The sequence below is a fragment of the Cylas formicarius genome, unplaced genomic scaffold, assembly GCF_029955315.1.
Source record: "Cylas formicarius isolate icCylForm1 unplaced genomic scaffold, icCylForm1.1 PGA_scaffold_3__17_contigs__length_32017465, whole genome shotgun sequence".
NCBI lineage: Eukaryota > Metazoa > Arthropoda > Insecta > Coleoptera > Brentidae > Cylas > Cylas formicarius.
The window spans coordinates 13,354,203-13,368,392 of NW_026844326.1; the positions used below are offsets into that span (position 1 = coordinate 13,354,203).

A 14,190-nucleotide genomic window follows, 5' to 3' on the forward strand; every position below is an offset into this window, starting at 1 on the left:
AATGACAAATATAAACGAATCAAATTGGGATAAATGTAAAAATTTTATATTCCCAAAAAAAGAAAGAAAAAGGAAATAATAGACAATGGAAAAAAGCAAGGAAAATATTCAAAATTGACTATAAGAAAAAAACGTAAAAAATTAAGCGGTTCAACCTGTGCTTAATCGCACCAGCTCTTTTAATTCCTTTTTTATGTATGTATATCACTACCCCTGACCAGCCTATCATAGAGATACCGGGGCATTTGTACCTAATAATGTTATACCCTAACGTTTAACGTAGAACTTCTGTAAACAAGACAAGTGAGAATCAAAACAAGCTTACTATCAAGAAAGACTCCTAAGTTTTCATTCGAGGAAAGTTTCGGATCATTATACTGGATAATTTCCTCTTGTTTATTGCCAAAAACAACAATCTGGGTCTTAGAATTATTTAATATCGGACCATGGGCCTGGGAGATTCTAAAAATCACTTTGTATCTTGTAATGCGTCTTTTTGGATATTCTGCGTTAAACAACTTATAAACTTGTTCGCCATATTCACTTTCCTTACTGACAGAAATGTAATTGTAATAATTTAAAAACTTTGTTTGTTGGTACTTGCTATACCTGTTGATTTCAAATTTAAATTTCTGTGCGTGAAATTTTACACAGAATATAAATCCTGTATAGTTTCTGTTAATTGCAAGAATGCACTAGAAAAAATTATGATGCAAGTGTGTGGGTATTTTCCTTGAAATTAAATACTTGATTTTTAAATGACTTTGTTCTATACTTTAGACGTTCAGTATATATAGCGAAGACCCATTTAAAGTTAAATTTTCAAAAAAAAAAATGTTTTCGATTATCGGTCTAACCTAGCATCAATTACATGATATGTTATAGATAATTTTCCTTAAAAATAATTTACTCCATCACCTAAGCGACAGCTTGTATAAATTTGCAAAATTTCCGAAGCGAGCCATACCAGCAGCTTTTTAATGTATAAATTGTCTTAATTTAATAGAATGTGTGCTAGAACCCTGGGACTAAAAATCTGAGCACTAATAATTGCAATTACTTTTAGTTTTATACGGTGACGAAGGTTTTTATAAATACCTTCTTGGTAACTTATAAAACAAGATTGAAAAATTTAATTTTTCAGACTTTTTTAGATTTTTTGTCTAAGAACAACACACCCTGTATATAATTTGAAAAATATTAGAAGTAGGAGTTATAGGCCTGAATCTCCCACATTGCCTGGTCCATAAATTTTTTCAATGCAGTAAATGGTTTTCGAGAAAATAACTCTTTTCTGGAAATATGCAGTACGCCCTGACAGTAATGACGTCATCGGGTCTGGATTGAGTGCGAAAAATAGCTATTTTCATATGGATTTTTTCAAATATCTTTCGTAAATACGAAAATTGTAGTTTTTGATGTGGCCTATAATAACCATTTAAACCAATTAGCCATATTTTGTATGAATTTAGATTTACGGAAAATAATTTACTCTGGAAAAGAACAATTTTCAGGGTCTTTTGGATTTTTGCCTATGGTTGCAAAACGCTGTATGAAATCGAAAAAACGGCTGAAATAAAAGTTGTAGTACCGGATCTTCCGTTTTTGATAGGCATCCTTTCTGCGTCTGGTGAAGATTTATACACCCTCTACCTCCAAAAATATTTGTAAGTTATATACACAGAAACGAGCAAATGACAAATATTTCTGAAATAGGAAATATCAGTAAAAATATTTATACTTAGAGTGAAGCTAAATCCACTAAATCCACACTTAATTCAAAAATAGAAATACGACAATTTTAATACTTCTTATACCAATTATTTTTAAATTAACTTTTCTTACCTTTTTCGAGAAAAATTCGTTTATCATTTGTGCCAAATTGTAAGTTTTCTGAAATCATCGTTTTCAATAAAGATAATAATTCGTTGGACGTTCTGTTATAGTGAAATTGGGAAAATATGAAACCTACAATAGTTTTTTTTATGTGCGGATAAAATATCAAAAGGTAACATTTAAGTGGGCAATAGATCTCGAAATAACATAATTTCATCACATAACTGGAGACCATCCAAGTCTCGCAAGGTTTTGGTTATTCATTTTATAAAACTGATTTAAAAAGATAAATATGGATTCATATTCCTTCGGCACTTAAATCTTACATCTACTGAAGCAACTTATTGATACGAATATTTGAGTGTGTGGTCAATATAAACAAGCATAAAAACGACCGGAATCGAACTAGTTACTCTCAAACTTTACTATTTAGAAATGTTAAGTATATTTAAATTTTAAAACTTAAAGCGCTATCTATTGGAGATCCTTTGAAACGTTTTTTTTTAATTTCCTAATTGTTGCATAGATGTCGCTGGGAACATTAAGCACAGAATACCTTGTAAGTCTGTGTCTAAAGAATAACTATTTAAATAAATTGACAGAGTTTGTCAACGCTTTTTGATCAGAAGCTATAATCTATTATAGTCAATTATAAAAACGATTTGATTAAGATCTAATTTTTAAGATTACGTTCATTATGTCTAAAACTGCGCAAAAGCAATTTCGTACAATGTATTTCCAGTACCCCATTGGAAACTAATTGAGGAGTCTGTTTATGGGGCAATAAAAAGTTCAATATATGCAAAATGTATCAAAATGTTATAGATAGCGATTTGCAGGATGGCATTGACAGTAAAGATCTGGCAAAAAATCTAGAACATTGGATGACCGAACTGCCCCAACAACTCAGGAGGGTACCAATTATTTATCTAGCTATACCTGGTAAATTTACTTGTATATATCTTAACGGGTTTCGACAAGGTATGTGTCTCCACCAAACAATGACTAAACTTGGTTTCAGGTTCCCATGATAGTTTTACTGTAGATATAACAATGAATTCAAAGGTTGCTCCAGATGCTGAAAAAATTCTTCAAAAATTACAATGTCTTCTTTGCTTAAGATACATAATGGCCAGATGGTCAAAAACACAGTCCTATTCAGCAAGTGAACAACTTAGGTCAGGTATAAGATTTTTTGATTTGAGAATTGCTACTAAAGAAAGGGAAGACAATTTATACTTTGTGCATGGGTTGTACTCAGATGAGGTGCAAACTGTCTTGGACGATATAGTTTCATTTTTAGAAACCCATCCACAGGAAGTAAGCAGTTCAATTTTTTTGTTTATTTGCTATTACTTCTATTTTTTATTCCTCAGAAAAACAAAATTGAAACGTGATCACATATTTTATTTTTTTATCAGTAACTCTCAGTATTAAATAGGAAAATTGTTCAAAAATTCATTTATTTCTTCAATGTCCATAGGTCTTGTGCTTTCAAATTCTGTCTGGGCTCTATTGTCTGAATTATAACTTGTGATCTGGCATAGGTCTTTATGTACCTGGCTATTTAAAACTGTTTGTTGGTTATATTGACAACTATCAAGCATTCTAAAGAAATCTTCCACATCCAATTCTTCATATCCATTTTTATCATCTTTATTTGTGGTTGTTTTTGAATAGCCCCTCTCTTTGTTTTTGTGTTCAACCTTCTTATCGCGTTTTAAAGGTTTCTTAATGTCCTCTAAATTTCTGTTCACCGTCATACAATTATCGTTCACAGGGTAGGGACAACTAACATCCACACACATGTAAATTGCCATTGACATGTTAATTTGCTTTAGTTCTAATGGTAATCCGCACAACGGGCAATGGCTATCCATTGTTGGTGTTTTGAAGAATTAAAGTTTGGTTCATATTTAACATATATGAATATCCATATTTATTTGCACTTCCACATTTAAATTTATTGAGGTTAAGTTCCTTAATGGCAGATTAGACCCATGGCTCTGTGGTTGGTTTATTCTCTGCATGGAATACGCGCTTTTCCTTATATTGAACTTTTTTTCAGGTTGTTATTTTAGATTGTCAACATTTTTATGGATTTACGCGGCAGACTCACATTAGATTCATGCAATTGCTTACATCTACTTTCGGAGCTAAACTGTTACCTTACACGGAACATATGGACTTTCTAACATTAGAGTACCTGACTACTCTGTTTGGATACCAAGTGGGTGTCAGGAATTAAAAAAAAAATTAGATCATTAACAAAGACTATTTTTAAAAGCGGGTGGACTTATGGCAAATTTCTTATAAATCTGAGTGGGAAAATGCTTCAGGAGTGTTAAACGGTTAAATTACAGCTTTTCTTTTTTTTTAGATTTTATTAGTACCCCTAAAAAAACAAAAAATCAGATTTTCATTTTCCAGGTTATAACTGTGTATCGATCAGACGAAGCTCGTTTTGGACAACCTTTACTATGGCCTTCTGCAAATTTTCCAAATCCATGGCCTAATACTTATAATCAAACTGATTTATTTAATGATTTGGACTCCGGATTAAAATCAAGATCTTTATCTGTGGGGTTTGTGAGTCAGTGCATTTTAACTCCTAGTCTTTCATATATTTTTAAGAATTTATTTAGTAAGTATAAATGTCCTCAATAAATGCAAATCTACTTTTAAGTGTTATTAGGTAACTTAAAAGACAAATGTGGATTTGATTTAGAAGACATAAGAACAAGATGGATTTCTAAACAATGTCCAGGCCCAAATGGAGGTTTTAATATTGTTATTGCGGATTTTGTGGATTTATCAGATAATTTGTTTGCGAAAACTGTGATTAATTTAAATTTAAAATTGTTGAATGTTCAAAATCTGAAGCCTTGCTACCCTATATTAACAATTGTAAATGAAGCAAATAATAAGTATTAACATGAGAAATTTTTGTTACCAGTAAATATTTTATTGCATAATTTCACAAAAAAAACGTGCATCATTGAAAGATTATAATAATCTCAATGCGACAACAAAAATAAAGTTTAGAAGTACAAGAGGTGAGATTATTAAATTATTCTTGAATCCTGATACAGTACTCGTTTAATGAAAGTACATACAACATTGGTCTTCATAGTGCTTGCTGATGTGATACTGAACAATAAAAATATAGAGATCAAACAATTATTCAATGTTTACACAAAAGTTGTAAGGCTATTTTAAAGGGCTTTGACTTTCAGTTGCTTCATTTTTGGGGCCCTTTTCTTTGCCTGCCGCTTCTCTTCCTTTATTTCCCACCTACGTTGCTTTTCAGGATCTTCTTCTGACATTATCTTCTCTTTCTCCATCCGCCTTTTCTCTTCACGTCGAGCTGCAGCAGCTTCAGTTCTTGCATGGTGTGTTGATTTTAGAAAAGCTTCTTCAACTTTTTGCCGGTTTTTATCCGCCTTTACCTTGCCTATTAGTTAGAAATATCCACTAAATTTGTAAAACTAATTGGACACCAAATTTTACCTTCTTTTGATAAGCGATAACGTTTAACTTTATCCATGCAATAAAAAACCATGTTTAACATTGGTTTTATTCGTATCATAGCTTCTTCCAAGCTCACCCCTTTAATAGGTATATTAATTCCAAACATGAGTACCTAAAAATTAAAGTTCAAAATAAATTCTTTATGCCATCTCTGAATAATGCCAACTTTTTCAGTGTCAGGTAGTTTAAGTGCAGTTGATGTATCCTCAGTTGGTTTATGACCAGAATATTGGTCTGAGAAGTGAATATAATCTATATATTCTGGATATTTGTTCAATATTGCTGTGACTTTGGAGTCTAAAATTGCAGAAGTAGCTTCGCCAATCTCACTCATTACACTAAATGATGCTGGGATATTAAATTTCTCCCCTAGCTGGAAAAATATAATTGTTTAATGCAAGACAAAAAAAAACAGAAATTACTTGAGTGAATTATAGATATTTTCATACCTTCCTTTCAGGACAATAAACACTAATATCAGCCAAATCTTTTACAAGATTCGCAGCTGTTTTTTTTGCAGCAACAGCCATGACAAAACTGTCCATATCGTCTTTGTTCATTTTTATGGTTATGTGAAGTTGATCGAGTGTTGGCCGCATCATTCCTGATATTATTGCCACCAAATCTTGGCGCTAAGGTAATCTAAATCTTAGTCATAAATAAATTATATAAATATCACATTCTTACTTTAATAAGTTTTAGTTCTACTAGCATTCCTTCACAACAGGTTCTTCCACTGCACCACAAAGTAAAGACATTTTCACTCTCTTTAAGTAAGTTAACATTTTCATTCCTATCCAAGTTTCCATCATCCCCAACCAGTGCAAAGTTTTCTTCTAGCAATTGTCTGTGCGTTTGAAACCAAAGGTTTGCAATTTGTGTATTTTTACTTCGACCCAGGGCAAAATTCATAAAATAAATCATCAAACCAAACACCATTAATATTTCAAGATAGTAGCTATCCCAATTTTGCCGGAAATTAATTGGTACCTTCGCGATCGTTATCTTTGGTTCAGTTACAGGCTTGTCATCCTTTTCGTCAAACCCCTCAAATTCCTCCACATCCTGAAAATGTTCGAATTCCGAATCAACATCATCATCTACAATAGCTTCGTCCACATCCTCATCACTAATAAACGCTTCATCTTTATCGTCAATGAAGTCGTTAGATTGACTTTCTTTGTCGGAGGGTTCATCTTCGTTCAGTAAAACCGTTTCACTTTCCTCTTCAAAATCTTCGAATTCCGCAAATTCATTATCGGCTAAATCATCGAAGTTTGCAAATGCACAGCCGAATATTAAAAAAACTAAGAATATTTTATAAAGCTGCATGTTCACGAAGCTAGCAAAATTTATCTGTTATTCTATTTACCTAAGGGGATTACAAAATTACGTGAATTCGCCAAATGTAGGTTAACATACCACATTGACGTCCATTTATCATAGTACAATAAATGACGAATGCAGTCATCTGGCACGCTGCTACATCTTTTGACTTTATGGGAAATAAAATAATTAGGTCAAGTTGTAATATCAGAGTTTGTTCAATAATCACAGCAGAGATGGCGCTCACTCGTTAGACAGTTTTTCAAATTTTATTATGTTTGAAAAAATATATATTCCATTATGGATCCTTATTATTTATTACAATTTTCTAACTAATATTGATAAGAACTGAAAGTGAAGCATTTTCTAACAAATTTATCTTAAAATAAAAATTTCGATTTTAAAGCATAATTTTTACGAATTATAGTTCCTGTTTTTTTTATATGGTAAATTTGCATTGCAATCAAATTTTGAGATTAATTAGGTAGTACGCCACGATTAATATAATAATTCCGTAATATCAATTGCTTGGGTATTTCTCGTAAGTAATTCAATCAACGCTTTTTACAAATCTAATGAACCAGTAATTTTAAGCAGAGTAATTAAATTGAGCAATTAAAAAACATCCAGATGTGGGCTTACGCAGTGTATATCTGAAACGTTATAATGCAACGATTGTAAAGTAGATTCAACAAATTCACCGGGGTTCTTTAGTATTATTTGATTATCCAAGTTTTAGGTTAGTTCTATTGGGATAATCGCATTTTCATTCTTTATCTTTCTAAAAATACTGCGAGTACAGTGATGCCGTATCGTTAGTGAATCCGTAACGTTTGAAACATATTTTCGCTTGTTTTGACGTAATTGGCGTAACTGAAAACATAATTTTTCTAAATAGTGTCGCAGTTAGCTGGTATAGATGTGGCTGTTGTTGCTCACTTAGAGTCGCAGAAGATTTGTAAATTATCAGAGAATTGGCAAAATAAATGATCGCTCTCTTTTTATTGAGCTAATTACACAAAATCGCGTTATAGCGTTATATAGCCTTCATCAGGGTAGCGTGGGATATTATGTGCTATGCTAGAATCAATTTCACAAAAAGTTTGAGCATTTAGCACTTCCATAGTGTATTTCTTGACTATGAGATCTAACTTGATATTTCCTTTCGAAATTTTGAGGGATTCCAAACAAGGCTAGAACTTTCTCTTTCTTAGTAGGGATTTATATAAACATTGCTTGAATATCTGCGTAGATATGGATCCTTCTTTCGAGAGAGATTTCTGAAATTCTCTATTTGAACAGAAACCTTCGAGGGGGAGGATCAACATGGCTTTCATTACAGCACTGGGAGTCGTAATTGTCTCTGTGTTGCTCATTATCTGAAGTTTGGCTACTATTTTTGATGGTTGTTGTTGAGACATTTTCAGTCCTCGAATTAAATTGTTTTGCAGGTTTCTTCTTCGTCTACAATTGGATTAGAGCTATAGAAGTAAAAAAAAAGCTGTGGGCTTTCAGAGCCCATTTGAAATGCATACCGCGCGAAAATCAGTAATAGTTTTGCAAGACCTACAGATCGTCTATTCGAGATTTGTTATTTTTAGTAAGGAAATGACCTTTCAATTAGTTTACATGGATAAACATTTTTTCTACTCCCGTCTGTAAAATACCTAATTATCCGCCGATCTAGCGTGCGGGAAGCGTCACTTTACCACGCACTTGTTGCATAATATACTATTATACTCAAGACCCCTTTCCAAAGAAAACGCATCGGCTATTTAAAAACATTTCTCTCGTGTACGATGAAGAAGAAGCATCTTCTAATTCTTAGTCTTCACCGTTATGATAAGTGTCCTCTGGTTCTGCATTATATTTAAGATCAATCTTCACCTTCAGCATTACCTTATGCCAATGCTTATAATACGGTTTGAAGCAAAATATTTTTTCTACTCCCCTCTGTAAAATGCCTAATTACACACCGATCTAGCGTGCGGGAAGTGTCACTTTACCAAGTCAGTTTCCTTTCCCACGAATCCGAGCCACTTCGGACATTTCCGGGATGTTACCGCACGGATTTGGGAGCAATCGGATGTTTTCGGAGATATTTTCCACGCTTTCAATTTTGACGTTTGACAAAAGCTAACGATCGTAGAAAAAGTATAGTATGCAATACTTTTTCTACGACCGTTAGATTTTGACTACATTTTCGCAAAACAACATTAATTATTAATTAAATTAGGTATTAGTAAAAGGATTTACTCATTTTTATTGATACGGCTGTTACGTAAATTTAACGCATTTTAGATAGTTTTGTGCTAGCTGGAAGGTGACGTCTCGGTATATTGATCGACATAATATGAGCGGTGTTTTCGTGACGAATTAAACCTTCAAAACAAAGGTAGATATCATTTACACATTAGGTTTTATATATTATTCCTTTTCACCACTAAGCAGAAACAGAAACAAACTAACTAGTGTTTAATAACACAAAACTGGGACTGTTCACTAAGCTTGTGAAGACTGCCAAAAGGGTTCTTGTATTCTATTTTCGAATTGACTTGAATTTTTCTGATCTGATCTGCCGAGAATAGATGCAATGGAAGCCTTTCCGGAAAATAACGAGTAGAAGAATATACGTTGACCATAGTTTTAGTTTTCTTATGAAATTCTTTTTTTTTTCAAATTCTTATAAGGTTTTGCGAATCGCAGAATTATATAAGTAAATTAACTAGTAAATTGTAATCTAATAGCTTAATATTAATGTACAATACTGTTCATGAAGTTAGTCATTTGGGTTGGAATTATATTTTATTATATTATAGCACATATAGCAGGATATGTCAAATTTATAGTCCATATATTAACCACGAAGTACTGGAAATTCTCTGAACTATGGACTATCATTTTTGTACAACTTCTCGACATCTTTTGGCTATCCTGTAAATATTCATGTCGGATATAATATAAAATGAAACAAAATATAGGAGCGATGTTTCAGACATTTTTATGTACATGGGATCATGATATGTAATATAAAGCAAACCTTACCATATAAGTAATGCTAGTTGAATACTATTGTGAAATATCGTCGTGCCATCTTGTAAAAGGTATTGGTGTCAGCATTGTTAGGTTTATCTAATTAACTGTAAGCAAGTTTTATGGATCCAAAGGATTCAGATGATGCCAAGTATAGATGCCGCCTCATGGAAGCAACGATTTTCGTTTTGTGGCAGTATTATTTTTTCTTGTTAAGTGCGTGAAATATTTTTGGGTATTTATCAATGGTTATAGGTTTGATCTAGTGACCTGTTTTTTATGGATTCAAAAGGATGCCGCTTCACGGAAACAAGTGTTTTGGTTTTGTTTCAGTATTATTTTTTCGTTTGTGTTCCAAAAACACGAAAGTTACTTGACTGTCCGTTTGGTTAAACCCGGGTAGACTACCAAAAACACGTTAAAATTTTTATGAAATGTTCTAGTATTACCGTACACTGGGCAACGTCGCGCTTAAAGATATGAAAACCCATCGCGGCGCGGTCGTCATCGTCGTCGCCGTGCGAGCTGCTAAAAGTAGTTGCCGTTCGAGTTCAGGTTTTAACGGTCTGGCCGGTTGAGATCGGTGTCGTCGCGCCGCGATCTCATTTCAATAATAGCCGTCCGACATCCGTCAACCGGCAACGACATGGTTGTCAGTAAGGACAATGACAACGGTAGGGTTAAGGAGTTCGAGTTTGCCAAAACGCCTGAGCTAACGAAATGGGAGGCCTTTAAGAAGGCCATCTACGATCCCCGTACCCATCAGTTCCTGGGCAGGACCGGAAAGAGTTGGGGTCAGTTGTTCGTTTTTTACGCCTTGTTTTACGCGGTCCTCGCGGCCCTGTTTGCGATTTGCATGCAGGGATTGTTCGCGACGTTGAGCGACAAGGAGCCCAAGTGGACGTTGGACAGCAGCCTGATCGGTAACAATCCGGGACTGGGGTTCAGGCCGATTTCCGATAGGACCGAGGAGGGTTCGTTGATATGGTACAACACGACGAATCAAACCCAGATTCAAAGGTGGGTAAACTATGTAGATAGTTTCTTGGAGCTGTACAAACGAAACCAGACGGGGGAAAACTACGTCAACTGCGATTTCGACAAGTACCCGGCCGAGGGCCAAGTGTGCGTGACATCTGTGGACCAGTTAGGTAACTGCAATCCGGAACGATCTTACGGGTATCGGACGGCATCGCCGTGCGTATTTTTGAAACTCAATAGAATATTCAATTGGCAACCGGAATTCTACACCGCTCCCCATCCGGACATGCCGGATGAGTTGAAGTATCACATCGAGAACAACACGAAATCAAAGGAGAGGCAACAGATTTGGGTATCGTGTTTGGGCAAAGATGACGTCGATAAAGAAAAAACCGCCGATTTTAATTACTACCCCCACGGGTTTCCCGGTTATTACTACCCTTACAAAAATGACAAGAATTACTTAAGCCCGATAGTCGCGGTGGAGTTGCGTAACTTGACCCCCAACACGATAGTAAGCATAGAGTGTCGAGCGTGGGCCAAAAACATCCGCTACAGCGGAAGTGCCCTAGACAGGGCCGGGTCGGTCACTTTTGAGGTGCAAATAGACACGGCGACCTCTTGAATTCGCCCTTAAAAAGAAAACACACGCCTTGTACTTATTTAGTTTGTAGTCGTTCTGTTGTGGTTATTATACTTAAAATTATTCGACGGTTGTGTTCTACGCTTGATGTGATGGCATTTTTAGTTTTTATTACGCGCGAACAGATTTAATTTATTTTAGCGAATATTTTTAGAGTGCGGTTTTCGCTAACGCCAAGTTGCCCGTATATTCCTAGACAATTAGCAGTGTGTTAATTATCGTCAATGTCGTGTGCCTTCCCCGTGCCTCGTTCGAAAAGCCGTAAATTTAACCTATAAAAACTGATTGCTTAAACATTTTTTTCTCCACCTATATAGGAGGTGGACTGTTGTTTTGTTCTTGTGTCGATTTATTTTAGTTAATGCTTTACTAAGTATAGATAGAGTTTCGTTAAGTTGCGCAACGTGATTTGGAGAACTTTCGCGTAACGCGGCAACATCGCCTTAACCTAAGCAAATTCCAATGTCTACTTCCTCAAGTATCCGCCTTATCTTTTATCGATGATTTTAATATTTACGACGATATTTGTGCCAACACCATAATTTCAAAGCGATTGTGCCAATTGCTGATTAAACTTATCCATATCTAAAAATTATTGTAATGTATACGAACCAGTTACATACAGATTGCGTATTTTTATAATTTCAGTAACTGGTGTCTGTAGGGATACCGTTTACATTCATTATTAAGAAATTCATTGGTCAGGTAGTTATTTCGTTTTTATTTTACTCGAAATAATAGCAAAACAAGACCAAACTGGTTTTCAACATAATTTAAAAAAAAAACGCATTTTGCGTGTAGATTTATAGCAAATTTCTTGGAAATTGTACATCCCACTGAGATCAGTAGGACCTACGGTACGCTAAGATCATCCAGATAAGCCGGGCGATAAAATTTTGAATTATTGCTTCCAAAGTTAAATAACTTTGATTGATTTCGTATTTATCCTACCTAAATAGGTAGGATAAATACGAAATCAATACTACACTGTTAATAATTTGAAGCGCTTTCGTATCCACATGGCTGACATAAAAATTTGTATATTGCCGAATTCCCAGAAAATACGTTTGCTGCTCGGTTCATCCAAAAAAGCCGAACAAGACGATCTTAATAATACTCAACTCACGCTTTTAATCGTTGAACAAAACTTTTCCACGGGTGATTTTGACTACATTAGTGAACACAAAAGAAGTTAAAATAAATTAGTTAAATACAGGGAACCAATAAATTTTTTTTGAAGAACTATAAAATCGATTATTATTTATATTTATAATATTCAGAGATATATTTTTAACCAGTTAAAATTCGGTCAGTACATTATGCATAACTTAACTCAATACAATTATAAAATTCAACCGCCCTGATATCTAAATTGATCGAAGTTAATAAAATTAAGGAATCACTTGGTGCCTCATTTACTGAAACGCAATAAGTGCCTACTAAAAAAATTTTCATGTTCTTTTCCTACGAGTTCTTCCTAATTGCCTTCCAGTTTTGTATTGGCCGACAATTTTATTCCTGTTTATAACGGTTGTAATGTGTAGCCTTCTTAGTTTGTACCCAACTTATAATGATAATTTGTTTCGTTGTTTGATATGTTTAGATTAAAAATATCCTTATTTCTTATATTCCCATTTTTTTGTCAAACCGTCTAACCGTTGTTATTACGCTTCCATTCTAAGTGTTGCGATTTTTGTAACCACCATTGTGTATTTGTACAGTGGTGATGTGCCACACACTGACCTAGAAAAATGTGCAAATAAATTATTTTTCCACTGTGTTTGCGTTGTTTCAATCGATAAATGTTGGGATCGATAAAGGCGTAAAGGTCTAAAAGAAATATATTTGCTGTTGTGATTCGATGGTTTCCAATTAGTGGGAGAGGTTTGTACCCCATACAACAGTTTTATGTGGTTGTCTTTAAAGAAAGTTGCTTTATTGAAACACTTTGAACGCAACTTGATTGTGCTGTAAGTCGTCAATGTTAGAGCACAGTTAAGTATTAAGTATATTTAAAAATTCTCCCAATGTATACGAACCAGTTACATGCAGATTCTGTATGTAGTTTACATGAAATTCAGCGTTTTGTGCATATACTCGCTACAAAACTCTTTTTATCTGGAAATCGTACATCACATTGAGTTAGACGTACAGTGCGTTAAGATAAGCCGGATAAGCCGGCCAATAAAAATGTGAAGGATTGGTTCGAAAGTTATTTAGGTAATAATTTTCATCGTTGACAAAATAATATTTATATTGCCGAATTCACGGAAAATACGTTTTGCTGTTGTTTTCGCGTCATCGGAAAAACGGAGCAAGACAATCTCAACAAAAAAAAAGTCTTCCTTTAAAGTTGTTAAAAAAGTAGATCCATTATTTTCCCCTAAAACGAAAGCGTGATTTTAACAACATTAATGAACACAAAACAAGCTAAAATAACTTATTGCGTTAAAAAAACTGTGCAAATAAATTATTTTTCCACTGTGTTTGCATTGGTTTAATCGATAAATGTCGAGATCGATAAGGGCGTGAAGGTCCAAAAGAAATGTATTTTCTATTATGACTCGATGGTTTTTAATTGGCGGGAGTGGTTTATACCTTATATACAGTTCACGTTTTTCATGTGTTTAAATAAAATTGCTTTATAGAAACACTGTCAACACAACCGATTATACTCGAAGCTAAAGGTTAAACCTGTTGGAGCACAGTCGAAAACAATTTTTCATAGTCTATTGATTTTTTGTTGAGGCGCGGCACAGACATAAAAGTTCTTACTCCATGCATTACAATGCTTGCTTAAATACCTACGCGTTCATTCAAGGTCAGTGTCAGTATCCAAA

At 34.2% G+C, this 14,190-nt stretch overlaps 3 protein-coding genes across 8 annotated transcripts; 2 read left to right on the forward strand and 1 right to left on the reverse strand.

Annotated features, from left to right (window-relative positions):
• The first annotated feature begins 2,430 nt into the window (after positions 1 to 2,430).
• LOC132699518 (PI-PLC X domain-containing protein 3) lies at positions 2,431 to 4,774 on the forward strand. 6 transcript variants are annotated; one of them, XM_060666280.1, is made up of 6 exons: positions 2,431 to 2,616; positions 2,676 to 2,778; positions 2,858 to 3,156; positions 3,905 to 4,066; positions 4,267 to 4,480; positions 4,532 to 4,774. In XM_060666280.1, exons 2-6 carry the CDS (start codon positions 2,721 to 2,723, stop codon positions 4,768 to 4,770), a joined length of 972 nt encoding a protein of 323 aa, XP_060522263.1. In that variant the 5' UTR covers positions 2,431 to 2,616; positions 2,676 to 2,720; the 3' UTR covers positions 4,771 to 4,774. The 6 variants fall into 6 exon arrangements, with proteins under 6 accessions (XP_060522263.1, XP_060522262.1, XP_060522265.1 ...); XM_060666279.1 differs by having other exon boundaries at positions 2,431 to 2,778; XM_060666282.1 differs by lacking the exon at positions 3,905 to 4,066 and having other exon boundaries at positions 2,431 to 2,778.
• A 5-nt stretch (positions 4,775 to 4,779) lies between these two features.
• LOC132699517 (PAT complex subunit CCDC47) lies at positions 4,780 to 6,861 on the reverse strand. The gene is made up of 6 exons (XM_060666278.1): positions 6,790 to 6,861; positions 6,055 to 6,739; positions 5,817 to 5,999; positions 5,534 to 5,740; positions 5,347 to 5,479; positions 4,780 to 5,290 (listed from the first exon to the last, which is right to left on the reverse strand). The coding sequence occupies exons 2-6, from the start codon at positions 6,697 to 6,699 to the stop codon at positions 5,052 to 5,054; spliced, it is 1,407 nt and encodes a 468-aa protein (XP_060522261.1). The 5' UTR covers positions 6,700 to 6,739; positions 6,790 to 6,861; the 3' UTR covers positions 4,780 to 5,051.
• Positions 6,862 to 10,204: 3,343 nt separating this feature from the next.
• LOC132699850 (sodium/potassium-transporting ATPase subunit beta-1) lies at positions 10,205 to 13,130 on the forward strand. The gene has a single exon (XM_060666782.1). It carries the CDS (start codon positions 10,373 to 10,375, stop codon positions 11,330 to 11,332), a length of 960 nt encoding a protein of 319 aa, XP_060522765.1. The 5' UTR covers positions 10,205 to 10,372; the 3' UTR covers positions 11,333 to 13,130.
• The last annotated feature ends 1,060 nt before the right edge of the window (positions 13,131 to 14,190 follow it).

Excerpts from the sequence above, each read along its gene's own strand:
- LOC132699850 (XM_060666782.1), top strand. The coding sequence starts at position 10,373 with ATGGTTGTCAGTAAGGACAATGACAACGGTAGGGTTAAGGAGTTCGAG.
- LOC132699518 (XM_060666279.1), top strand. The coding sequence starts at position 2,643 with ATGTATCAAAATGTTATAGATAGCGATTTGCAGGATGGCATTGACAGT. Across the intron at positions 4,067-4,266 it reads CTACTCTGTTTGGATACCAA|GTTATAACTGTGTATCGATC; the intron begins GTGGGTGTCAGG and ends TTCATTTTCCAG. Across the intron at positions 4,481-4,531 it reads TATTTTTAAGAATTTATTTA|GTAACTTAAAAGACAAATGT; the intron begins GTAAGTATAAAT and ends AAGTGTTATTAG.
- LOC132699517 (XM_060666278.1), bottom strand. The coding sequence starts at position 6,699 with ATGCAGCTTTATAAAATATTCTTAGTTTTTTTAATATTCGGCTGTGCA. Across the intron at positions 5,741-5,816 it reads TTTATTGTCCTGAAAGGAAG|CTAGGGGAGAAATTTAATAT; the intron begins GTATGAAAATAT and ends ATATTTTTCCAG. Across the intron at positions 5,291-5,346 it reads TTATCGCTTATCAAAAGAAG|GCAAGGTAAAGGCGGATAAA; the intron begins GTAAAATTTGGT and ends TCTAACTAATAG.